The sequence below is a fragment of the Equus caballus genome, chromosome 5, assembly GCF_041296265.1.
Source record: "Equus caballus isolate H_3958 breed thoroughbred chromosome 5, TB-T2T, whole genome shotgun sequence".
Taxonomy (NCBI): domain Eukaryota; kingdom Metazoa; phylum Chordata; class Mammalia; order Perissodactyla; family Equidae; genus Equus; species Equus caballus.
Window position 1 is genome coordinate 34414145 of NC_091688.1, and position 25152 is coordinate 34439296.

A 25152-nucleotide genomic window follows, 5' to 3' on the forward strand; every position below is an offset into this window, starting at 1 on the left:
TATCACCTCGGTTTCCTCATATATCAAATGGAGATGATAAGAAGGATTATTCCTTCTTCAAAGGGCCCTTGTGAGAATTAGGTGAAGTAATTTTTGTGAAGCACTTGGCACAGTGCCTGCCATGTGCCACAACACTCACACTACAGCCCTCGCTGAGAGTGAGCTGGTGTCATTATCGTCAGCAACAGCTGCACTATCTGATTATCATCATCCTCATCACTGAGACATTTTATTCATCAGAATTATCAGATGATGGCGTATCTTGTCCAGAAACTATGTCATGAGAGGCTGTGAAGAATTGCTCAGGTAACAAATGATAATTGCTAAATTTCTCTGCATAGTAAAGGGGTGAAGAATTAGAATTTCTGCAGGGAAAAGTCCTCGATGGAGAAAAAGATCCAACTTGGGGAAAATGCAGAAGAAAGCCTGGAATAAAGAAATGTTGGGTGGAAGATTCTGCAAGCCAAATTCTGAGCACTGTATGATGTGAACCCTCCCAGTGATTCTAGAGATTTTCAGGGAAGACTGTATACCTCATGTATTTTGGGTGTAATCAGGTTTCTTGTGGAATCTGGTGAAGAGGCTGAGATCTGAGTTATGAGTGAGAAGAAGCCAAAACAGCATCAGCTTATGTAGACAAAGGTGATAGACAGCTGATGGGTGGGTTACGTTTCTGTCATAGAGGTGGAGGCCTGGTGCAGAAGCCAGACCTCTGGGGCAACTGTAGATGATGCAGCCAGTTTATGGTCTCTGTCCTCAGTGTCCAGCTCTCTCCCTCCCCTGCTCCTGAGCACCTTATCAAACACCCCCCCCCCCTACTTTTAGACCCATATGACTATCTCTCTTTTATCAAAACCTGCTCCCAAATAGGATCTGAAGTGGCCAGCATCGTTTAAATGACCAATCATATTTCCCTAAGAGGCATTTGCATTTTTAACAAGGACTAGCACATTAAGAGAAACTATGAGAGAATTCTCAGAGTGAAGCTTTGGGCATCAGCAGGCAAGAGGGGAAGAGACTGTCTTAAAGAGAGTCGGCAGTGTCATAATCGATCCCCTTCCTGCCAGAATTCCAAGGGAAGGAGGTGCCCCAGTACTGAACAGCCACAGGTGAGGGCAGGAGACTGTCCAAGGAGACATACTATCAGGTTGGAAAATTCATGAAGTATTTACAAGAGAATTCAGGTTCCCCCTTGCTCAGGGTATGATCACGTGACTCAGAAAGCACAAGAAGTAGGGCCAGAAGGTCGGATCTCAGAAGATTCTGAGGGGCTGATGCAGTGACTTCTCTGCCCCAGGTAAGGAGTCCTAGAACTGAGGCGTGGTTGGGGAGGGGCTGCAGGGATGAAGAAGGAAGGAAGGCATAAGTAAGTGGAGATGCCACAGGGTGAGATCATTGGGATGGATAGGAAAGAAGAGTTTTCTAATTTTTGAGGGTTTAAGGTTTCAGAAAGGGAGAAAGAAGGGGAAACATATTGCGTTTCTATCCTTGACTGGGACACTGGGAGACAGTGACAGAGAGGGTGGTTGATGAGTCATGCTTTTTTGCCTAATCATCAGTGGAAGGATGTGAGCTCTGGGTGCAGGAAACCCAAGATCAACCTCACTAGGTCTTACAGGAAATGTCTGTTATCAAGGAATGAGCAGAATAAAGGCCTTGGGTGGACCAGGAGGACATGAAAATGTGTCTTCCTCAACTGAGGCTTACAGGGCTGACTGGAAGGTGGGGAGGAGGTGAAATGGGAGTGGGATGTCGATGGGAGCCTGTGGTGGCAGAGTCACCAGCCACAGCCTGGGGTTCTGTTTGGTTCTCTTGGGCTGCAGAGGGCACAGACTCTGCTCAGCAGGCCTTCTCTACAGGAGTTGAGGCTGGCCTGAGATGTGAGGTGGGTGTAGGGGTGGTAAGTGGGACAATGCCTGGTACTTGGGACACCTAAGTGTTGACACATATCCAGCCTGTCTCCTGCTCTCTCCAGTCCATGATCTTTAGGAATTAGGAATGGGTAGGAGAAGCAGCAATGTCTCTCAGTACTCAATGGTCAGCATTGGCTACCTTCTCTCTCTCCTCCTCCATCCCATGCCGGCACATCTCCAACGTTCTGCAGCTGCTGTAGGGGAGTCTATCATGTGGGCACTGACAGCCCTCCTGCTCCTGGGTGAGTCCTCAACGAGGCAATAGCAGCATAAGGACTTTGGGTGTGGGGAAGAGTGTGAGTCATGGGTGTGTGTGTGTGTGTGTTGGGGGGGTATCTAATCCTCAATTCCAAACAGTTCACTATCTATTTTTGGAGGGGTGAGGAGGAGGGGGTTTCTTAGAGCAGGGGAAACTAAAGGCAGAAAAAAACCAGGTCTTGAGATGTGTTGAGTCTTTCCTGTGGTCAAGAGAGCCCCTTTCTTCCCTCTCATCTCCAACATTCTCCTGCTTCTTCCTTCTTTGATTCTTGTTTTGCAGTTCCAAGCAATGGGCAAGCTGGTGAGTCTTCCACATCCCTTATCCCAATTTCTACGACTTCCACTCCAGCCCCACTAAGTGACCTGCTTGTGTACTCACTCCCCACTTCTTGGCTGTTCTGAGATAGTGCCTTTTCCCACTCCTCCTCAATCTTGTGACTCAGTTTGTCCATAGACACTTAGAGATGGGTGCTAACTGAAGGACTGATGATGTGTAGCCCAATGTGGCCTCCCCTGCCTCAGGGATGGGTTAGTAACATGGGCTGGGTCCTCAAAGCTGGAGCTTTCTGAGATTTCCTAACCTTAGACTACATCGTTGGGTACCTCACCTTGATTCTCTTTTCCACACTGCCCCCTCTCACATACCCCCAGCTACTCTGGAGAAGCCCATTTTGTCTCTACACCCACCCTGGACCACAATCTTCAAGGGGGAGCGGGTAACGTTGCGGTGTGATGGGTACCACCCTCTGCTTTTGGAGCTCCGGCCCATCAGCACTCTCTGGTATTTGGGCCACCTACTCCTACCGTCTCACAAGAAGAGCATTGAGGTGCAGACGCCAGGGGTGTATCGGTGCCAGACAAGGGGAGCACCCGTCAGTGACCCCATCCACCTCTCTGTGTCCAATGGTGAGTAGTCTGAGGAAGGGAGGGGCAGCGCCTGTCTCGTCTGGCAATACTGGCCCTCCTGTGGGAGAGGACACTGAGCCACTCCCACCAGGGCAGGAACGGGGGCCTATCTAGAGTCTCTGGAGCAGGCAGGGGCCTGCATGGCACTATGTGAGAGATGTAGTAAGGCTTGCCTGGCCCCAAAGTTCCCTCACCCTCCTGCCACCATGGGCAGCAAATAAATATTTCTGTTTATGAGACTAGTCAGAAGAGCTGAGCCTCTGAGAACCTGCAATACTGGACAGAAAAGTTCGCCAGAGGGCAGAGGGGAAAGGACAGAGAAAAGCAGGAAAAGTGAGGATCCTTGGGCAGGCTGGGTATGGCCATGGGAATTACTCTTGATTGAATGGTGCCTCTCTGTACCTCCCATCAGTAAAATAGGGCAGACAATAATACCTATCTCTTTGATTGTTGTGAAGATTAAAAATGAACTATATCATGCTGTTAAGGAAAAAAGCACCAGTTGAACAGAGCACTTAATCAAAATTTTATTACAGACATGTACACACGTGTGTACACAGGGGTCCATTAAGAAACTGACTCCCTGGGGATACTTAAAGGGTTTCAAAACAGAATAAGAGAAATAACAATTGTTCATTAGGGCCCAGGATTGGCTACTTCATAAGGAATATAATATCTTAGCCTGGTAGGCCACTGTTTGTATTCAGAGTTTAAAGATCATCACTCAGGGTTCAGATTAGCACTTACGCGCACTTCCTCTCCACATTCTGGTTTCTGGTTTGGAAATTGATAGTGAATATACAGAAGATACTGGTCATAATAGACGGTGGTTACTGCTTGCAGAAGTGAGAGTAGCATATAATTGTGGCTTTTACTTGCAGAACTCTTTTTCAATGTAAAACACCTAAAATGGCATCTAGCACATGTTAGGGCTTATGTGTTAGCTCTGATGGTGATGGTGCTGGGGTAAATACTGAGTGCTGTGGCAAGTACCTAAGGCTGTCCCCGGGGTTAGGGAAGTGTCCTGGGGGTTAGGGAAGTTTCCTGGAGGAGATAAGGTCTAAGCCTAGACCCGCAGGACAAGTAGACTTCAACTAAAACAGGTGAAGGGGAGTCTTATTGGCAGGTGCAAAGGCTCTGGGCTCAGAGCAGGGCCAGTTCTTCCAGCAGTTCAGTATGGCTGCACTTAGCCTGCATTAGGAGTGGAAGGTGGGGACAGTAAAGGAGAAATGGGACAGGGGAGAATACTGAGATGATGCTGGAGTGGTGAGCAGGGGCCAGGTCAGGAATGTCCTGATGCCACCCAATGGAGTTTAAACTGCATTGGTGGGCATTATTCTTTGAGGCCAGAACCAAGTCTCAGGCACCTTTGCCTTCTCAGTACCTAATGAAACGCCAATCCCCCTCTTTCCCCACTCACCAACTAATGCGCCCTGCTTTGAGGCTCCTGGGGTGCCTCAGTAAGGCAGGAGTGAGTTGGTGGGAGAGGGGAAGGAGAGTACGGGGCGGAGGGGGGGGGAGGGGCGGGTGGAGAGGGGAAGCATAGAGGTGGGGAATGGGAGACCCCCCAGGGCTGAATTTTCTCTTGGGGTCAGGCCTGTCTGTGGTGTCTGTCGTAGACTGGCTGATCCTGCAAGTGCCCTATGCTGCGGTGTTCGAGGGCGAGCCGCTGGTCCTGCGCTGCCGTGGCTGGTATGACAAAATCGTCTACAAGCTTCACTACTACCACGACGGCCAGGCCGTGCGCTACTTCCACTCCAGCGCCAACTACACAGTGCCGCAGGCGCGCTCCAGCGACAGCGGGCGCTACCAGTGCTCGGGCACCATGCGCATCCCAGTGGAGAGCGCACCCATGTTCTCCTCCAAGGTGGCGGTGACTGTGCAAGGTGGGGGATACGTGGGGCCCCGGAGGGAAGCAAATGAGCACTGGGAAATTCTGGGACAGCGATCAGGCGGGGGTGGAAAGGAGGGGCGGAGATTCAAGTAGCTGCCACGTGTCGGATTTCTTTGCTAGACCGCTGACGCTTTCTCCTCTCCTCTCCTCCGCAGTGAAGGCACACTTGATCTGCAGCCTGCGTGGGGGCGGGTGTCCCTTCCTCCCGACACACACCCCGGCTCCTTACTCCGGGTGGGCACCCCACATAGGGGGCAGGTCTGTCCACGTCCTAGCCAGAATGGCGGCAGCAGTGGTAGGGGGTTCCCTGTGGGACTGGGGCAAGGGAATGGCTCCTCTGCGTCCCGCGAGGCAGGCGCAGCGACCCCCTTCTAGGCTGGAGAAGGCGAGCTGGGTGTCAGCTGGGATATGACATAAAGTGTCTGGCCTGTTCCCGCCTCTTTCAATCTTTACCCGTCCCTCAGGGACTCGGTCCCCCTGCCCCACATTTCAGAAGGCTTTCCTTCCTCCCTCCCCGCGTACACACAGCCTCCTCCCACTCCTTGGTCCCCTGGGCGGCGAGAAGCCCTCCTGGGAAACCGGAAGGAGAGAGGGGTCGCGGGGCCGAGGACGAGCGGGACTTGGTGCCCCGGGACCCTTGCTCCAGCCTAACGTGCATCGCAGCCACTGGGCCCCCCTCTCCGCAGAGCTGTTCCAGGCGCCGGTGCTGAGGGTGATGGGCCGGGGGGAGCCCCGCGGCGGGGTGGTCGTGCGCTGCGACACGCGCCTGCACCCGCAGAAGCGCGACACGCCGCTGCAGTTCGCCTTCTACAAGTACAGTCGCGCCGTGCGCCGCTTCGACTGGGGCGCCGAGTACACGGTCCCGGAGCCCGAGGTCGAGGAGCTGGAATCGCACTGGTGCGAGGTGGCTACCGCCACCCGCAGCGTCCGGAAACGCAGCCCATGGCTGCAGCTCCCAGGGCGGGGTGAGTGACCGCATGCCCTCCCGCGACGTCCACCCGGGTGGGCAGCCCTGCCTCAGCCTCTTGGCACCGGCGAGTCCTACCCGCACTCCCTCTCCTGTCACCTGCCCCGCCTTCCCATCTCCGCATCCCTGCCCTCTTCACCCGCTTCCGCTGCCTCCCGCCTCTCCCCACGCATTCCTGCCTCCCTGCTCCGCTCCCTGGCCCGGTGCCTCTCTCCCATCCACCCACCCGCCCAACTCCTCGCCCCCGCCCCCAGACCGTGGGAGAACGATTGCAGCTGCGCGGTACTCGGCGTGTTGCTTTCACAGGTTCTGCTCTGGAATTGGCATCCACCACCGCCCCCGTCCCACAGGCCGCAGCCTTGGCGCCTGGTAACAAGCCGCTTTCCTTCAGAAAGCCCCCGGTGTCCAGATCGGTCCCATCGGTCACCTCCGTCCCGAACACCACCTCAGCGGGGCTGCAGTTCCCCACGGGCAGAGCCCCCACTGCTGGGCCGCCGGCCTGTGCTCCGCGGACCCCCTTGGAACAATCAGCGGGAGCCCTGAAACCCGACGTGGACCTTCTGCTCCGAGAAATGCAGCTGCTCAAAGGCCTGTTGAGCCGGATGGTCCTGGAATTAAAGGAGCCACAGGCCTTCCCAGAGCACAGGGAAACAATGGAGACCCTCATTCTCCGCGTTCCTGTGAGCCCGGGAGCACCGGAGACCGCTACTGTGGAGAGCTGAGGTGGGGGAGGCGGCTACTGTCCCCTCTCCAACCTCATTCATTCCTGGTCTCTCCTGCTTCCCATCACCGGTGACCTTTCAAAGCCATCTGTTACATCCCTTTGTCTCGCTGTGGTTTTTAAAGAAGGACGCAAAAAGTCTAGTGGCTGATGATTTCAGTCTTACACAGCATATCTGAGCAGTTTGTAACCACAAGGCCTTCCCTCTGCTTTCTTCCTTCCCCTCACAGAATTCAGTAAGGAAGTAGAAACTTGTTGTTTACCGCTTAGAGGTTCACGTTTGGAAGTGAATTTAGTCATCCTTAGCTTTTCATGTAAGCCCACCCAGTACATATCTCAGCACAAGCGATATTTTGGTACTTAAGGTCATTCAGGTAACTGAGCTTTCTAGAACATTTTAGAGTCAAGTTGTAGTTATTCATAATGAATTTAATGTTACTTTAAAAAAGACTTTCAGTTCTATTTCTGATGACTTTATACCCTCAAAGCCCTGGGTTCTTTTTAGTTTTAGAGAGGGAAAGGTATTTGTCTCGGCCTCCCATTCTGAGTCATAAGGGTCAGAGTTTGGTAGACTGGTCCAGATGTGCGTCCTGCCCCACTGTAGCTAGACAGACTCACGGGCTCTGGTAATGGGCCATGCTCATTTTAGTCACAAATTAAATGAGTAGAATTGCTTTGAGGAATCTCTGAAGAAAGTTTAAGACAAATCCTCAAAATTGCTAAATTCTAATTTTTAGCAGTTTTTTTACTTCCCTAAGAGCCATTCCAAGACGAACACACTTAGACACACATGTGCACAGATCTATGTCCCATCCTACATGGAAACTTTAATGTCACTTGAAGAAAAAAAAGCAAGAGACCATTTCAATCGCAGTTTCAGGGGGTGCGTCCTACAAGTCCCATTTTCATGGGTCTCCCATCTGCCTACTAGATTGGCTCTCTGCCAGGCTGGTGTGACTTGTTCCCGGGAAGTCTCACTCGCATTGAGTCTGTACCCTTTATCAGTTAAGCTTCATTGTTAAGGTTTAGAACTGATAACTCTATTCTCCCATCCTTTACTTCTGCGTTATAGATATTCAGTCACAACACAATTTCCTGTTTCTTTTTGAGTGATTAACCAGAATAACATCAACATACTTCCTAATTTTCTTCTTAGTATTATCTTCACCATGTTATTATTACAAAGTCACTGAAATTACATACAGAGAGAGGCAGGCAGGTACACACATAAATTGCAATGCAATGTGCTAAGTGCTTTATGAAACACTACGGGAATTCAGAGGAGGAAACTGAATCTTGAAAGAACAGCAAGAATTCACCAAGTAAAAATGTGGAAAAGATTGAGGGGTAGGGCATGTAGGCTGAGGCTGCAAAGGCACGGAGGCATAAAAGTTTGTGTTTGTAGAGCTGCAAATAATTGGGAGTGGTTGGAGAATTATGTGTGTTTATGTGTTTGTTGGGGGGTGTATTTTAGGGAGAAGCTGTCAGGAGATGAATGTGGGGAAGTAGAAAGGGATCAGAAATGGAAGTTTTGTTAGGAAGTCCTTTAGCCTGTTGAGTATTTGGGATAGATATTTGGAAGCGTTCCTGGGATGAAGGCATCAATAAGTCTTACTGGAGGAGATGCTGATTTCAAGTTAAAAAAGAAGCACCAAGTAAACTGATCTCAGTGGGTGCCTGCTGCTCCCTGAGAAGGTATGTCCAGGCCCCTGTAGTCCAGTACTAGGGTTCTAGTTTACAAGGTTCTCTGTGACTCTGATTTCCAGCTTTCTAATGCAAGCTCATCTCACTTCTGAGAACTCTCCTCCCAGGAAGACTTCTCTGCTAATTCCCCTCTACTCCAGTGGCCAGGCTGTTTCCCTTCTGATTTTGTTCCCTTGATTTTCTGCCATCCCTGATCCAGACAGGAAGTGACTAGCATTACTACCAAGAGACTTAGTAATCAAAGGATCCCAAGTCATGAAAAAAAAATCAGTTGATCATTTTTTAAGAGAGCAAAACAATGAAATCGCCACTCACAAGAGAGCTGGTATGGCAGGGTCTCCTTCATTTATACCTTGTTAACAGCCACAATATCCTTCTTCCTTTCCTGCCACCTGCCTACATTTAGAACTAGGGATGTGGGGGCTGGGGAAGAACAAGGACTTACGAGTGAGAACAAAAATCATTCGTGACTCAATTTTTTTGTGGGTGGAGGGAGAAGAATTGACTTTTGTGCTCTCTAGACTCCGCTGTCTCTAAGCCCCCCAGCTCTCATAGATCATCCTCTGCAATATCTGTTAATGATCTCCCAGAAAAACCTGCACTAAAGAAACATCAGCTTTGCCTCATTCAGCTTCTGTTTGAGGTCCCAACATGCATTTAGAGAATCAGAAGGCTAGCTGGCCCAAGGGAGAATCTCAGAGTTCATTCCCAAGCAGCAAGGATAGCAACAAGGAAAGCAGCAAGGATAGAAACATGCTGGAGAAGCCAGGGGAGGAAGCTGCTTCTCCCTGGTTCTCTGATCAGTTCTGTGGCTCAGACTCAGGCTGCAGACCCTAAACTTACTGATATCCATACGAGATACCAAACAAGGAACCCAAATGTCCTCCAGTAGAAGGGATCCTGGCAAGTTCCATTTGGATCTCAGCCTTTCTCTTTTTTTTTTAAAGACTGGCACCTGAGCTAGCAACTGTTGCCAATCTATTTTTTTTTCTACTTTTTCTCCCCAAATCCCCACAGTACATAGTTGTATATTTTAGTTGTGGGTCCTTCTAGTTGTGGCACGTGGGACGCCAGCTCAACATGGCCTGATGAGTGGTGCCACGCCCACGCCCAGGATCCGAACCAGCGAAACCCTGGGCCGCACCAGCGGAGCACGTGAACTTAACCACTTGGCCACGGGGCTGGCCCCAGCCTTCCTCTTTCATTCTGTCCTCACTGAGTCTGTTTTTTTATATTAGCTTTACTCTATGGAAAGAGGGGAACTCTTTGAGCTCCACACTTATGACTTTTTTCCTAAGAGAGTGAATCAAATCCTCTAAGTTAAAGTCCGAACTCCCTATCATGACATATGGAGACCATTCATGCTGTACTGCAGCCACACCGACCACTTGCTCTTTCCCCAACACACCAGCCTCGTTCATGTCTCTATGCCTTTGAATGTACTTTTGCCTCATTCTCTATGGGGAACTGCACAATTGTTCTGAGCCCAAACTTCCTCTTCTGCAAAATGAGGGAAATGAATAAAAGTAACCCTACAGGAAGAGACAGACAAATAAACAGACTCGTTCATTATTAGAGGTTTTAAGACAGGGGATGATAAGGTGCTTAGAAGCACAGGGGAGGGGCACTAAGCCCAACATGGGGGTTCAGAAACCACTTCCTGGTGAGATGACATCTGCCAGTTCCTATTGACGAACTATTAGATTGTTTTTAAACTTTTGACATTTTAAATGATGCTGCAGTGAATATCCTTACACCTATATCTTTATCACAAACTTGAATGTATCTGTGGGATAAACTCCTGGAAATAGAATTGCTGAGTCAAAGAATATGTCTTCTTAATTTTAACAGATGTTGTCAAATTATCCCTCAAAGAGGTTTACCAATTTGCACTTCCACTAATTAGCATTGAGAGAGCTTGTCTTTCCTACCCCAGTCAAGAGAACACATCATCATACTTTCATTTCTCAGTTAAACCCAGAGAACCTCTTGACTCTTTATCTACTGTTGACTGTCTCCAATTGGACCAGGATAGCATTACTAACCTTACATCAGGCAGCAGCCCAGCAGTACAGTCCACCCCAGAGTAAATGCCCCTATTTGTAATGTTAACCCATCCACTTTCTGAATTCCTTGCTAGCTAGTTTGCAGTTAACTAAGGAAAATGCACTCCTGACGACACTCCCCTATTAAACACGGACTTTGGCTAAGTAGAGCTCTTATTCTAAACCAGATTATCCTAGTTCTTCACCAAATTTCCATGTAGAACAGGTGACACATACTACGGTTAGTCCATATTTGGTTTAGTTTGTTCCCCAGTCATTATACCTGCAATGATAATTGGCTTCAATGCTGACATCCTATTCCTAATAAGAGGCCTCATATAATCATACATCCCTGATTCAGCTAACATCTGAGACTGAAGAATTGGTACAATACACTTTAGTTCTTTTCAGTTCAAAGGAGCCACTCTCATTACAGTAATGTGGGAGATGACCATTCTCACATCTCTTAACAGTAAATATGCCCCTAATGCAGCATGTTCAATAGCCAAGCTAATTAGCTTTGGACCTAGAGGTGGCAGAGTATAGAGGTTAAGAACTCTGGCTCAAGAGTTAATAGACTTGGGTTCAAATGTCACTTTTGCTACTTACCAGCTGTGTAGTGTAGGGGAGGAAGACAAATCCTCTACCCTCTGAGTCCTTCTGGCTGGGCTATGAATTAAACTGACATGAGACAGGATAACAGGAGAAAATCAAACAAAGCTTTGTAACATGTATACACGGGAGAGACTCAGGAAAACTGAGTAACTCGCCAAAGTGGCAGAAGCTGTTACCTTAAATACTATCTTCAGCTAAAGACAAAGGAGGATGTTGGGGGTGTGGGGAGTCAGTTGTGGGAGATTACCAGAAAAGCACAGTAAACAAGAGTAAGGTTATTAATCGGATTTAAGTCCTGCCTTCCGCATTGATAAGAGCTCTAGGGATAAGGTCATACCCCCTTCTTCCTGGTGCAGAGTCTGGGAGATACCTTTCCAGATGGAGATTTCCCTTGTAAATGTAAATGTCTCTTACAAAGAGTAACTTATACTTTTCAGAGCCTCCCACCCCCCCACCCTGCCCCACAGTTTCTTAAAAGTACCCAGCCCAAAATAATCCTCATGCCGAAGAGACACATTTTGGGATGGCCAATTCTGATCTCCCACAGTAGCCTTGGGCAAGATACTTTATCTCTGAAGTTCTGTCTCCTCGTTGTAGGATTGTGGGATGCACCATTAAAGAAAACACTAAGAAAGGAAAAATATAACTGAGTAGCCACACAATGTCTTTTAGGCTTAATTAGAAATAGAATTTTTTTTTTTTTTTTTAGATTTTATTTTATTTTCCTTTTTCTCCCCAAAGCCCCCCGGTACATAGTTGTATATTCTTTATTGTGGGTCCTTCTAGTTGTGGCACGTGGGATGCCGCCTCAGCGTGGTTTGATGAGCAGTGCCACGTCCGCACCCAGGATTCGAACCAACGAAACGCTGGGCCGCCTGCAGCAGAGCGCGTGAACTCAACCACTCGGCCACGGGGCCAGCCCCTAGAAATAGAATTTTTTAAAATCACAAATCACTGTTATACATGCATCAAAAGGAAAATAGAAACAAATTGGGTAAGGTATTCCTAAAAGTTTTTCACTTTCAGAGTCTGACTTTGCTGCATTACTTTTTGACTCAGGTTGATCAATGTGTGTATTTTCCTACTCTTATAAGTTCTTCTTTCCTATGAAAAGCATTAGTAATGCAGCATTTCTTAAAAGAAGCCATAAGAGTAACAGTCACTGTTGCCAGACTGTTAAACTGTATTTACAATTATCTGGAGCCAGCTCACTTTTGATTTCTCCTTCAAGAATGTTGCTAAACACGTCCACCCATTCCACCTCTCCCCGCAACCTACAGTTTCACTATTGTCTCTAGAAATTTCTTCCAAGCTGCTCACACTCATTCTGCAAATTTTGATGCTGGCACTTTAATGTTCATGCTTATGTAAGCAATGAAAACTATGACAAGGCAGCTGTTATAAGATGCATCAGGATTTCAGAGATGTTAAAAGATAGTTTTAAAAAATTTATGTCTTAGAATTAATAAAACATAAAATGTACTCAGAAAGCAAATCTAGGAAAGCAAATTCCAAAATGTCTAGGAAAAAAGTTACATATGACCCTATAGGGAACCAGAGACTAAAGGTGGACATCTTTAGAGATGAGTTGGAGGTCCTCGAAAATCTGAAGGGAATTTAAAGACTGTTTAGTTCAACCGAAAAACCACTTTTTGAGACCTTTCTAAAGTTCTTCTGTCATGTGGCCATGCAACCAGGCTTGACTTTTTGTGCGGACACGGCCCTCATTACCTCCCAAGGACAGCCCACTCTTATTTTTGGACAGCGCTGGCAATTAGAAAGTTCTTGCTTACATAAATGAGCAAAATGATTTTGTTGTAACTTCTACTCACTGTACTTCCTAAGGTTAAGTAGAATAAATCTAATTCTTGGTCCTTTTGTTGGCCCCTCAGACATTTAAAGAGACTGCTTAGGTTACACTTAGGTTTTCTTAAAGATAGACTCTTTTTTGTTTTTGAAGAAGATTGGCCCTGAGCTAACATCTGTTGCCAATCTTCCTCCTCTTTTTTTTTTCCCCTCCCCAAAGCCTCAGTAGATAGTTGTATATGCTAGTTGTAGGTCATGCTAGTTCTTTTATGTGGCATGCTGACACAGCATGGCTTGGAACCCTGAGCCCCCAAAGCGGAGTGTGAGAACGTAACCATTTGGCCACAGGCAGGCCCCTAGACTCTTCTTTTTTTAAACTGTTTTTTCAGTGTTTTCAACCGTTCCTAATTTTGAGTTTCTTCTCCACCCTAGTTTTTCTGAGCACATCTCTAGGAGCTCTATATTTGGTTTAAAACGTGGGGCCCACAATGACTGTTTAGGTGGGTGTGTCCAGGCAGAATAAGGCAGGAAGGCAGGATTTTATTTTTATTTTTTACAATTAAGCAGTTGCACTTGTGACAGGATGTCAAAAGCGATATTTCATGATACAATGGAAGTGAAATTCTGAAGCCAGATTATCTTATGCAGAATTTACAAAGGAAATGGTTAGAGATCTGTTCCTTGACTTTCAGACTTTGAAATCACATCAAGGAGATAAAAAGAGGTCAAGGTATGGAGAGGAGAGAGGATCCGTGAAGACATTTCTTTGTCATGATGTGAGTCTCCATCACAATTCTTCCTCCTAGTGGGGAGATATGGGCAGTTTACCGCCTCTTCATTAAGCCTAATGAGGGAGATGCCCATAGAGTCACCCAAGGAGGTCTGAAATGTGTTCCCTGCAGTTGGAAGACAAAGGGAACTGGGCCTGACTCACGTGTGAGAAAGCTAAAGTGAGCTGCAGCTGTGGGATAGAAGAGCCTGTTTGTGGATTAGCACCAAATACAGAATATCTCAGGGCAAAGCCATATGTGAGTATGGATTTCTGTGGTCCATGAAACATAGAGAGCTGGCATGGGGTTGTCTTCATTCCTGTAAAATAAGGCCACCAGGAGGGATAGACAAAGGCACCCAAAGGCTGGATGCAAATCTGGATTCCTAGGAGCTGAGGGAAGAGGTGCAGGCCTTGAGTATAGGAATGCAGGAGAGCAGTCACCAGGGATAAACATTTCCCAACAGACCAGAAAAATGCCTGTGGGAGAAAGAGTTGGCTTTAGCCACCTGCCAAGCTCAGAGAGCAGAAAGCTGCCCAGACAAATAAGAACTCTCTGTTTCCTTACCCATTCTCCCTGCCTTCACTCTTACCTCCGACTTTGGCTTTGGTGAGAAGCAAAGGAAACAGATGCAAATAAGAGGGGGAGGAGATGTGGGGGGTGGCGGTGGGGAGGGGAGCTGGAGTGAGAGTGAAAGAGAGAGAGAGAATCCAACCAAACTCTTTCCCCAAGTCAGGACCTTAGCTGGGTAAGTAGTAGGACGAAGACTTATCTTTGAATAAAGATTGAAGGTCAAATTAATATCTAGAACTGGGCATTCTAATTTATAAATTGGAACTATGCTTGTGACCTAAAGCCATTATGGGATTGTCTATTACCAAGAGAAGCAGAAAAATCATGGATCATCTCAAACTTTAAAGGTATGGAGAGGAGAGAGGATCCGTGAAGACATTTCTTTGTCATGATGTGAGTCTCCATCACAATTCTTCCTCCTAGTGGGGAGATATGGGCAGTTTACCGCCTCTTCATTAAGCCTAATGAGGGATCACCCAGAGCTCTTCTGCAAATGCAGATTGCGATTCAGTGGCTCTGGAGTGGGGTCTGAGATTCCGCATTTCTAACAAGTTCCCAACTGATGCCACTACTGCTGGTTCTCAGGCCACACTTTGAGCAGCAGGGTGCTGGGAACAGGGGAAGATAACCCCATGGAATAAATTTTAAATGGATTATGAAAGATAACAAAAGCTACATTTTGATCTTGCTATGAATTGTTGCTATGAATATGTTGCTTTCAACATACATCAGCCATCTTAATTCCTTAAACATAGCATTATTAATGAATATAGTCTTAATATATACATAAATAAATATAACATTATATATAAACATAATATATAAAAAATAAATATACCATTATTAATGAATATAGTCTTTATTTGAAAAAAGTCATACTGCATGGAAAAATGCCACCCTCTCACTCCCTTAGTGGTTATAGACGTGAGGACTGTTTAACAATTTGGTGTGCACTCTTCCAGGCCTTTTATAAAAAAGAAGTTTTAAGTATATTGTTATATTGATCTCTGATGAATGGAATCCACTGTGGCTGGATTAAAGAAATCCAGCTAGGAAGGAATTTATTACACAGTACTTAATGGTTTACAGAATAGTTGAAAGAGACTCTAGTTTGAGTTTCAGCAAAGCCTTCCAGTGTCAGGCCACTAAGGGAGTTGCTGCCTCTTCTATGAAGAGAAAATCGCCAGTCAAGGACCACCCAGCCACTGCTAAGATCCGGGAAACAGCCGTGATAAGGAACAAGCTGCTATTTCGGGCATCAGGACTGTACTTTGTCTGCTATGGTACAAGAAATGGATGCTCGGGGTCCTTCCTCTTAGCACCACAGAGATAGAGCCCGGACACTGGGATCTCGACTGTTGCTGCTACGGAAAAACCAAAAGCCGCCTCCGCCTAGTTTCCAGAAGCAACAGAAGCTGCAGAAAGACAGCCTCTGCTTGACTTTCACCCCCCATATGTTGTCCACGAGGCTTCTGAGTGGCCAGACCTAAGTCGCACCCAGCACCCAGCTGCAAGGAAATCTCAGCCCCTTTTTGCTCTCCGGCCTCTGCAGATCAGAAAGGCACTGGAGAAAGTAGTGAAGTGGATGTTGACTCCACTTCCACAAACAATGAAGGGGTGAGTCCTAGAATTTTACTGCTATAAAGGACCTAGAGATTTAGTTAATTTTAGAGATCAAGAGATTGAGACCCAGAGACTAAACGATTTGTTAGTGATGGGGTAGAGATCAGAGATCGAATACAGGACTTTTGATGTGGAGTTCAGTGTAGCCTAAAGGAAAGCCACTTTCCCAGGAGTCAAGTGATACTGTCCAGCCTCATTAAGCTTATTGCCTGCAAACCCACTCAAGAAATCATTTTCATCTAAGGCACACCTCTTTGCCCCCCAATTTATATTTCTGTAGTTCATTTTGGAAACACAAGTACAGAACCTTATATTTATCTCTTTTGAATTTTGTCTTTGTTGGCTTAATAAGACAATTTTGTGTCCCAGTATAGTCCCTCTCAGCACATGCAAATTAGGTAAGCGTGTCTTCTGTGCCCTAATCCAGATCACTCAAAAAAAAAAAAAAAATGTTGAGTGAAACAGATTAAAGAAATTTGTGTGATGGCTCTTTCTCACTAGAACTCTTTCTCTCTTGATTGCCACTGATCCATTTCTCACCCTTTCAGTGCAATTATTTAACCACTCACCAACCTACTCAATTGTTCTAATATCCAGCCCATATTTCTCACCCTTGTCCACAAGGAAATCTGTCCAAAAGCCAGGGCAAGCACAGATAAAGTGGGTGAACATTCCCCCTAATCTGCCTGTCTAGTCATTATGTCAGAAAAAGAACAGGCTGTTAGGGCAGACTATTCTTGGCAAGGTTATGCTGACCCCTAGTGGACGCTGCTTCTTTTTTTTGTTGTTGCTATCATTCATTTTTTATTGAAGTGTTCTTGACATACAGCATTATATTAGTTTCCAGTGTACAATATGATTTGCTATTTGTATTTATTGTGAAATGATCACTGTAATAAATCTAGTTAACACCCATCACCATACATAATTACAAAATGTTTTTCTTGTGGTGAGCACTTTTAAGATCTACTCTCTCAGCAATTTTCAAATATACAATACTGTATTATTCACTGTAATCACCATGCTCACTTTAGTTAATAATACTATAGTTAATATCGCTACCTCTTTTTATAAGTGCTTACAAGCCATTCCTTCAGTAACCTGCTTGAGAATATCATTTTGGACTGGAGGCAACCTTACTGATTTGACAGCCTGAAGGTATAGAAGCAGATGGGGCTTATCCATTTAGTACCCTGGTAGCCCCACTAAGGGATTCTGAGATGCTCTGTGAAAGTGGCTGTGGACACATGAAGCCTGTGAGAGCCATGTAGGAGCCCCTTCCTTCGACAGGGGCTGCAACTCTATGTGGCCGCTGTTAAGGCTGGATGCGTGTCTGGAGACAGGTTGTGAAATCTCAGGACAAATCATCCCTTTGGTTACACATATCAGGCACATTTAATGAAACAATCTTATGGCCTGGCCCAAAATCTCTGTGCCTTCGCCCTCACTGCTGTCTATCTTCCCGCCACCCTTTCCAAGCCTTTTCCCCTCATCTCCTTCAACCTGTCAACTCAAATGCCAACTTCTTGGAGAATTCTTGCCAGTTTCTTCCAGCCAAATGAATTTTTTTTTTCTGAGCCCCTGAGCATTTTGCTAGTACTGTCAGTTTAACATATGGTTTGGGTATTTGTACCCCTGTCTACATAGCGGAAACTTGACTCTAAGGTTCTCATCTTACTCTGTGCGTACCTCCAGTGCTGAGCAAGAACTAACAAACCAAGATAAAATGTGTGTGTGTGGGGGGATGTTCTTTAGGGAATTTTTAAAAATTCATCACTTTGGGATCATATAAAAGTGCTTCTATGGAACATCCAAATCTAGTTTTTTTTACGCTTTGGGCAATTTCCTCCTGCCAACTTGAATGTTTGTAAATGGCACATTTCTATTTTCAGTTCTCATGGCTGGGGATGAGTAAATTACTGGCAGGAGCGGGCAGTGAAATACTTCTTGGAAGAGATGAGATAGCGAATATGAAACACACTTAGAAGAAGAAGTGGAGTATACTTGGTGGTAAGGAGGGGCAAAGAACATATTTAAAAAGGACTGGAAATATTCTATGGACTGACCAAAAGTTTATAGGATTTCTGTTTATTATGGTTTAAAATCCTTTAGGGAATCTTAGAGTAGGCATTAATTATTACCCTGTCTTTTTTGGATGAGGACACTGAAATTCAGAGGGTTTAACTGGTTTGACCAAGTCATACAACGAATACATGACAGGACCAAAATGTAAGTCTAGGACTTGTGCATACAAATACAGAGCTCTTTGCACTACAACACACTGGACTAAGTTTAGGCAGCAAAAGAGCCCCGAAGGTTGTGACATTGCGAAGGGGGAACTGAGGCCATTCCCTGCATTTTGTTTGTCCAGGGAAGAACGGAGGGAAAGGAGTTCTACAAAATGTAACCCAGCAAACCCCTGCTATGGAGTAGGGAACATCTGTGGTCTCCTTTGCTCCACTCATCTGACTCTTTGTTTATCAGTTTCTCCTTAAGTCAAAAAAGGAACTGAGAGCATAACCCAAATCAATAACCAGTTCCTGCCCATGTTTCTCAGAAGGACAGCTGCACATGTGATGAGCTTGCAAAAGTTGCGGGGTGGGGGTGGGGGGTGCAGTTGGGAGTAAGGCAGGGGGAGTTGTTGGGTCAGTTGACCAAGTTGTCCCTACACAAGAAGGGTGCTTCAACTCCATTCAGTCATCTCCGGTCCCAGAGTTTGTGGAGCCGAAGTTATTTTCTCAGAATGTTGACAACTGGTCCTTCTAGGGAAGGAGGACACATCTTTACAAAGACAGACTCTAAACTAATAAACGGCCTTCAGGATGTGGTTGTAGCAGTGCAGGTGGTTAGGATCTGCTTTCCCCTAATCCTCATGACCACTGAATTCCTGGGCTGGCCCCCTCAGTGATTCATCTCTGTTCAACAGCTTCCTCAGCACAAGCCATCTGCAGCCACTTGCCGGTCACCACAGCTTCTCCTGCTCTGCGTTCCCTCTGAACAGCTGCTGGTGCAGTGGTTCAGCTTGGTATTTCTTTCTCCCACTAATAAGCCACGTTGGTAAGTTAATCCTTATCACAACTCTACAATACGGCCATAATTATTCCTATTTTGCAGATGAAGAAACTGGGACTTAGAGAAATCATACAACTGTCTAAAGGCACATGATCACGTATTGATAAGAAGCAGGGCGAGATGCAGTGTGGGACTCAGACCTAGGTTTTCTCTGGCTTCAGACTGCACCCCTCAAAGACAGTGCCAGCTCTGAACTCATCGCTTTCTAGGTAGCCATCTTCTACTCACCAACACTGACAAAATAATAGAATGATGTTATTGTCACCCATTTATATTTTTGTTCAACATTTTTATTTGGGGGCCTCAAAGTACGTTTCATGTGTATCTTCATAACTGTCCTAGATCTTAAGTCCCATTAAGAATACAATTAACAAACCTTTACTGATAAGTTACTGGGTGTAGGAGGGCCTGGGCAATATGCTGGGGATAGAAAGAGGAACTTGTCTTTGGACCATCATGGGGAGGTTATGGGGCAGAAAAGGGGAAATTTCCTTGCTCTTTGCTCAGCACAGAAATGCATTTATAGCAAGTATTTTTAAAAATGAAAATGATAAATGTGACTGTGGTCAAAAATCCTTGAGAAACCACCAAAGAGTGGGAAGGCAAGGGGATGTGTATGTATTCTCACGTGGTCAGGCCGTGTTACATAAAATGGGTGTCTTCTAAAAATGCAAGCCACATACTTGATGATCTCTTAGCAATTAGAAGAACTTTTGCTTAGCCCACATGTATCAAGGTTGCAGCTTTGCTGACGATAAAATGAACAGCTAAACTGTGGCTTTGTGTTTGTGCTTGTGTGTCTAACAATTCTAGGACAAGAAGCAATCCAGCTCCCTCTCTAAAGACATCATTTCCTTCCCTAGGCCCGGCATCCTGCTTTTCTTGCAGGTTGTCTTTTTCATTTTTCCCTATTTCAAGGAAGGCGCGGAAACTATACATTGCCAAAGAGCAAATGGTGCCACCTACTGGTTAAAAGTACAAAGACAGGAACTGGTAAAGTCACTTCAGCCTCACTAACTGACGCATTTTTATTCACCCAGTTATAGGTACTTACTGAGCCAGGCTCTGAGGGTATTCAATAACAGTTCAGATGTGTCTCCTACTCCCATCCTTGAAGGAACAAATAGCCATTTTAGGGAGCTGAGAAAAAAAGCTCACTTCCAACAGAAAATTGATAAAGCTGAGGGAATAATTAGGATACCTTAATATAATGTTCAGGAGATAAATCCGTAATAGTTTTTTCTTCCTTTTTCCAGAATGTAAATATCTACAATTGTTGACAGTGAATAGCTTTAATAATACTGGTTGAAGAAAATAAAAACTACATAGAAAGAACCGTATAAAGCCTATCATGTAAGTTTCCCTCCCGCCGGCTTGCAGAAATAACTAGTATTAACAGTTTGATATATATCTTTCAATATTTTTCATAGATCAACCACTTCCTTTGTTATCTGTTTAAATAGTTGCCTAATATTTCACTGAATGGATAAAACAACTTATTTCACCAATCCATTACTTGTAGTCATTTAAATGTTTCCAGTTTCTCACTAGTCTAGACAATGCATGCTGTATTGGGGGTCACCAAGACCACTCTCAGGTTCCTTCAGGATTGCTGATCCACTAGGACTCACAGAACTCAAAGGAGCTGTTATATAAAGCTATGGCTTATTACAGTGAAAGGATACAGATTAAAATCAGCAAAGAGAAAAGGCGTACGGGTGAAGTCCAGGAGAAACCAGGTGCAAGCTTCCAGGTATCCCCTCCTACTGGAGTCGCACAGGGACGTGCTTAATTCTCCCAGAAATGATGTGTGACAACACGTGTGAACTATCCCCAAACAGGGAGCTCAGCCAAGCCTTGGCGTCCAGGGTTTTTATTGGGGGCCAGTCACATAGGCACCTAGCACCTGCATGACCGACCTTGTAACTACTCAAGCTGCAGCCTCCCAGAGGTCAAACTGAGACAGCATGGCTCAAGGCCTCAGGCATTTAAAAACACTTTTATCAGGCAGGACAGTCGGATGGCTGCGAGGTCATCTTGCAGGCTGGTTAAGGGCCACTCCCCCTGAAGACAGACTTTTCTTTGGAATGTGCATGCGCAGAGCTTGAGCAACCAGGGCCTGCTGAGCGAACCCTTTACTGCACAGAAGCCTTTTACATTTATGGTCCGAACACCGACAAGGCTGACCAGGACCTTGGTTGCCTCATCCCACAGGTCAGCTTCTACTCTTTTCTCCACTTTCTTCAGGCAAATTTTCCTCAAATTGGCTATTATTCTCAAACCTCTATCCTCACTCTTAGCATATAAACTGGATTCTTCACCTAGAAAATAGAAACCATCAGAAGAGAATACCTTTGACTCCTTGCCACCCTGCATCCCCACCCATTCTTTCCCTTTCCCCTGTTCCCATGGAAGAAGCTAATCCTCCACCTGGCTCTGGACCACACCCCACCCCTTAATTCACTCAAGGAAACACCTTCCTCCACTCCACATTTCCCTTTGGCTATGGTCCCATCTTTCTTTTCACCTTGAAAGACTAGTCCACACTCACTGCCTCCATTTTTCTGCTTCCCATTATCTCCTTGCCCCTACAATCAGGCTCCCTTTCCCTGACCCCACTCCCATCAATCTCATTAAAGATGCTAAGACATCACAGTTGTTAAAGCTAATAGGAGCTCACTTCACTTTACATCTCTGTGGTACCACTGATCCTTGGCTTCCGGGATATCAATTTTTCTTTTTTCTTTTTTTCGAGGAAGATTAGCCCTGAGCTAACATCTGCTGCCAATCCTCCTCCCTCTGCTGAGGAAGATTGGCCCTGAGCTAACATCTGTGTCCATCTTCCTCTACTTTATATGTGGGGTGCCTGCCACAGCATGGCTTGATGAGTGGTGCATAGGTCTGCACCTGGGATCTGAACCAACGAACCCTGGGCCACCGAAGCGGAACATGCAAACTTAACTACTGCACCACTGGTCTGGCCCCCTCAATTTTTCTTTATTATCTCTGACTATGACTCAATTTCCTTTGTGGGTTCCTTTTACTTCCCCGGCCCTTAAATCTTATGTTCCTTCAGCAATCTCTCAATTCTTTTCTCATCTTTTCTTATATTCGCATCCAAGGCAATCTCATCAATTCTTGTCCACTCATAAGCTGATGACCGGACCTCTTTTCTGAGTGTCACACCCCAGTGTCCAACCAGCTAATGATCATCTTTACTGGAGAGTCAAAATGTCCCAAAATGGATCTACTTTTCTCCAGACTGATCCTCCTCCTCTATTCCCTATCTTGGTGAATGAACCCATCACCCACTCAATCACCCAAACCAGAAACAAAGCCATCTTTGATTCCTCCTCTTTCATCTCCCATATCCATTTAGTCTCATAGCCTTCTCTCTTCCATCTTCTTAATGGCTCTTAAACACATTCGCTTCCTCTCTGTCCCCTGTGCCAGTACCCCAGGCCCTTGTCATCCCTTGACTCATGATTGCCCCAATCTCTTAACTGGACTCTCTGCCTCTAGGATTGTCCTCCCTGATCCATCCTCAATCGTATTATTCTGCTGCTTAAACTTCTTTAATGGTTTGCACAGTCTTTAAGAAAACGTGAAAATTTCTTATCAAGGCATAAGTTGTCCTTATGATCTGGCCATGCCTGTCTTCCCAGTAACCTACAGACAACTGTGAACACCACCATCTCCCTCCTTCTTCCTCCTTTCCCCAGCAACACATTTACACTTTGGTGGGAGCTCTCTGACCTTTGTGCCTTTGTAGACCTCGCTCCTTCTGCTTAGAACTTCTTTCCTCCACTCATCCTTCAAGACGCAGATCAAGCATCATTACCTCCTCTGGGAAGCCATCCCTGATTACTCTCCTTCCATTAAGGTTAGATGCCCCCCATGTGCTCCCTCAGTAACTTGCCCTTGCCTCTCTCATATCGCTAATTTTGCTATACTTATCTTCCACTCCAGCTGTTCTCTAAGTTCCTTGAGGGCAAAGATCGTCTTATTCATCTTCATATCCTCAGCATCTGCTGTAGTTCCTGACACAGAGTAGATATTTCCAGGACTGTAAAGTGAGAAACTTTGGGTTGATTCAACTAGGGGCTCAGAAGACTGCTAATGTGACTCTTCAGGTAAAAACACCAGGTGAGTCTTTCAGGTAAAGCCTTTGGGACGAGGGAGGCAATGGCATCGAGAGGAAAATGTATGATGTCTCTTCTGGCCCTCCTTTCCCTTCCATTTCTAACTTTCCCAAAGACGGATTAATCACCAACATTAGCCCAGATTCTTTGGGGATACAAAAATGAAAAAGCAAAGTCCTTACTCTCAAGGGGTTCACAGACTGTGGTGGGGGTAGGGGAAGATAGCACTCTTCCTCTGTCCCTCCAGGCTGCCACTTCAAGGGGCTATGTCCCAATCAGAAGCATTTTCTCCTTCCTCCGTTCGACTCGGATGGGGCTCAAGTGTCCCCGCCCTGGGTCTCAATCTCTTTCAAAATTATAAAGTTATAAATGAGGAAGAGGAAAGCAGACCCTGGCGTCCAGGAGCTGGCCTGGTCTATGAAGGAAGTCTTCCTTGGTGTTGCTATGGCGGGCCAGGCACTCACAGCTGGGTGTTCCTATTCTCCTGTTGAACATAAACCATTTCACAGAACATCAAGATCAGACAAAGCCACTCTGAGATCATGAGGGGACAAGACAAAAACAAGACCACCCTGTAGTCATGTCTGAATACAGACAAAACGTGAACGTTGTCCAAACCACAAAAAACCAAACATATCCTATACTGGCTAAAATGACTTACAGCTCCTCTTTTTTTTTTATAAATTGTGTTTTTCTGTTTTTGTTCTTGTTGTCAGTGCCATGGAGTTGATTCTGACTCCTAGAGACCCTGTGTACAGCAGAGTGGTACCCTGCCTGGTCTTTTGGCACCATCCTCTCACCTTCTGGTCCTATATCAGATAATTATCTGCTGCTATTCATAGGGTTTTCATGGCCAATTCTTTTGGAAGTGGGCATCCAGGTCCTTCTTCCTAGTCTGTCTTAGTTTGGAAGCTCCATATCACAGCAACACACAGCCACCACAGTATGACAACTGACAGACGGGTGGTGTCAGTTTCCCTGACCAGGAAAGGAACCCAGGCTGCTGCAGTGAGAGCACTGAGTTTTAACCACTAGACCACCAGGGCTGGTTAAAACTGTGGTAAAAAAATACATAATATGAAATTTACCCTCTTAATCTTTTTGTGTGTGTGTGAGGAAGATTGGCCCTCAGCTAATGTCTATTGCCAATCTTCCTCTATTTTGTATGTGGGACGCCACTACAGTGTGGCTTGACGAACAGTGTGTAGGTCCAAGTCTGGGATCTGAACCTGTGAACCCTGGGCCACCAAGGCGGAGGATGTGAACTTAACCATTATGCCACTGGGTCATCCCTCACTCTTAACCATTTTTAAGTGTAGAACTCAGTGGTGTCAACTATATTTACATTGCTGTATAAAAGATCTCTAGAACTTTTTCATCTTGCAAAACAGAAACTCTATAGCCCTTGAGCAACAACTCTTCCCCTACCCCCAGCCCCTGACAACCACCATTCTACTGTTTCTACTAGTCCAGCTTTTTAGTTTTTATTTTATTTTTTAGGAAGATTAGCTCTGAGCTAACTGCTGCCAATCCTCCTCTTTTTGCTGAGGAAGACTTGCCCGGAGCTAACATCTGTGTCCATCTTCCTCTACTTTATATGTGGGACACCTACCACAGCATGGCTTGCCAAACGGTGCCATGTCCACACCCGGGATCCAAACTGGTGAACCCTGGGCGGCCAAAGCAGAACATTCGAACTTAACTGCTGGGCCACTGGGCCGGCCCCAAAGTTGAGCTTTTTTAGATTTCACATATAAGTGACATCATACAGTATTCGTCTTTCTCTTTCTGACTTATTTCACTTAGCATAATGCCCTCAAGTTCCATCCATGTTGTCGCAAATGGCAGAATTTCCTTCTTTCTCATGGCTGAATAATATTTCACTTTATATGCATCACATCTTCTTTATCCTTTCATCTGTAGACAGATATTTAGGTTGTTTCCATATCTTGGATCTTGTGAAAATGCTGCAATGAACGTGGGGGTGCAGATATCTCCTCAAGATTCCGATTTCATTTCCCTTGGATATATACCCAGAAATGGGATTGCTGGATCATATGGTATTTCTATTTTTAACTTTTTGAAGAAACTCCATACTGTTTCCATAGTGTCTGTATCAATTTACATTCCCATCAACAGTGCA

General features: G+C 45.8%; 1 protein-coding gene and 2 long non-coding RNA genes across 6 annotated transcripts; 1 reads left to right on the forward strand and 2 right to left on the reverse strand.

Moving 5' to 3' along the window:
• Positions 1 to 1073: 1073 nt before the first annotated feature.
• FCRLB (Fc receptor like B) lies at positions 1074 to 9920 on the forward strand. Of its 4 annotated transcripts, none has more exons than XM_070266880.1 (7): positions 1074 to 1297; positions 2105 to 2155; positions 2452 to 2472; positions 2823 to 3077; positions 4697 to 4963; positions 5658 to 5936; positions 6245 to 9920. In XM_070266880.1, the coding sequence occupies exons 2-7, from the start codon at positions 2125 to 2127 to the stop codon at positions 6658 to 6660; spliced, it is 1269 nt and encodes a 422-aa protein (XP_070122981.1). In that variant the 5' UTR covers positions 1074 to 1297; positions 2105 to 2124; the 3' UTR covers positions 6661 to 9920. The 4 variants fall into 4 exon arrangements, with proteins under 4 accessions (XP_070122981.1, XP_070122982.1, XP_023496623.1 ...); XM_070266881.1 differs by lacking the exon at positions 1074 to 1297 and adding an exon at positions 5127 to 5229 and having other exon boundaries at positions 1678 to 2155; positions 6245 to 7110; XM_023640855.2 differs by lacking the exon at positions 1074 to 1297 and having other exon boundaries at positions 1938 to 2155.
• A 1887-nt stretch (positions 9921 to 11807) lies between these two features.
• On the reverse strand, positions 11808 to 22181 carry LOC138924059 (uncharacterized). Its single transcript, XR_011438622.1, has 4 exons — positions 20553 to 22181; positions 20069 to 20157; positions 19922 to 19977; positions 11808 to 11945 (listed from the first exon to the last, which is right to left on the reverse strand). It is a non-coding gene; the product is annotated as an uncharacterized lncRNA (long non-coding RNA).
• A 615-nt stretch (positions 22182 to 22796) lies between these two features.
• On the reverse strand, positions 22797 to 24760 carry LOC111773498 (uncharacterized). The gene is made up of 3 exons (XR_011438623.1): positions 24622 to 24760; positions 23400 to 23493; positions 22797 to 22933 (listed from the first exon to the last, which is right to left on the reverse strand). It is a non-coding gene; the product is annotated as an uncharacterized lncRNA (long non-coding RNA).
• Between the last annotated feature and the right edge of the window lie 392 nt (positions 24761 to 25152).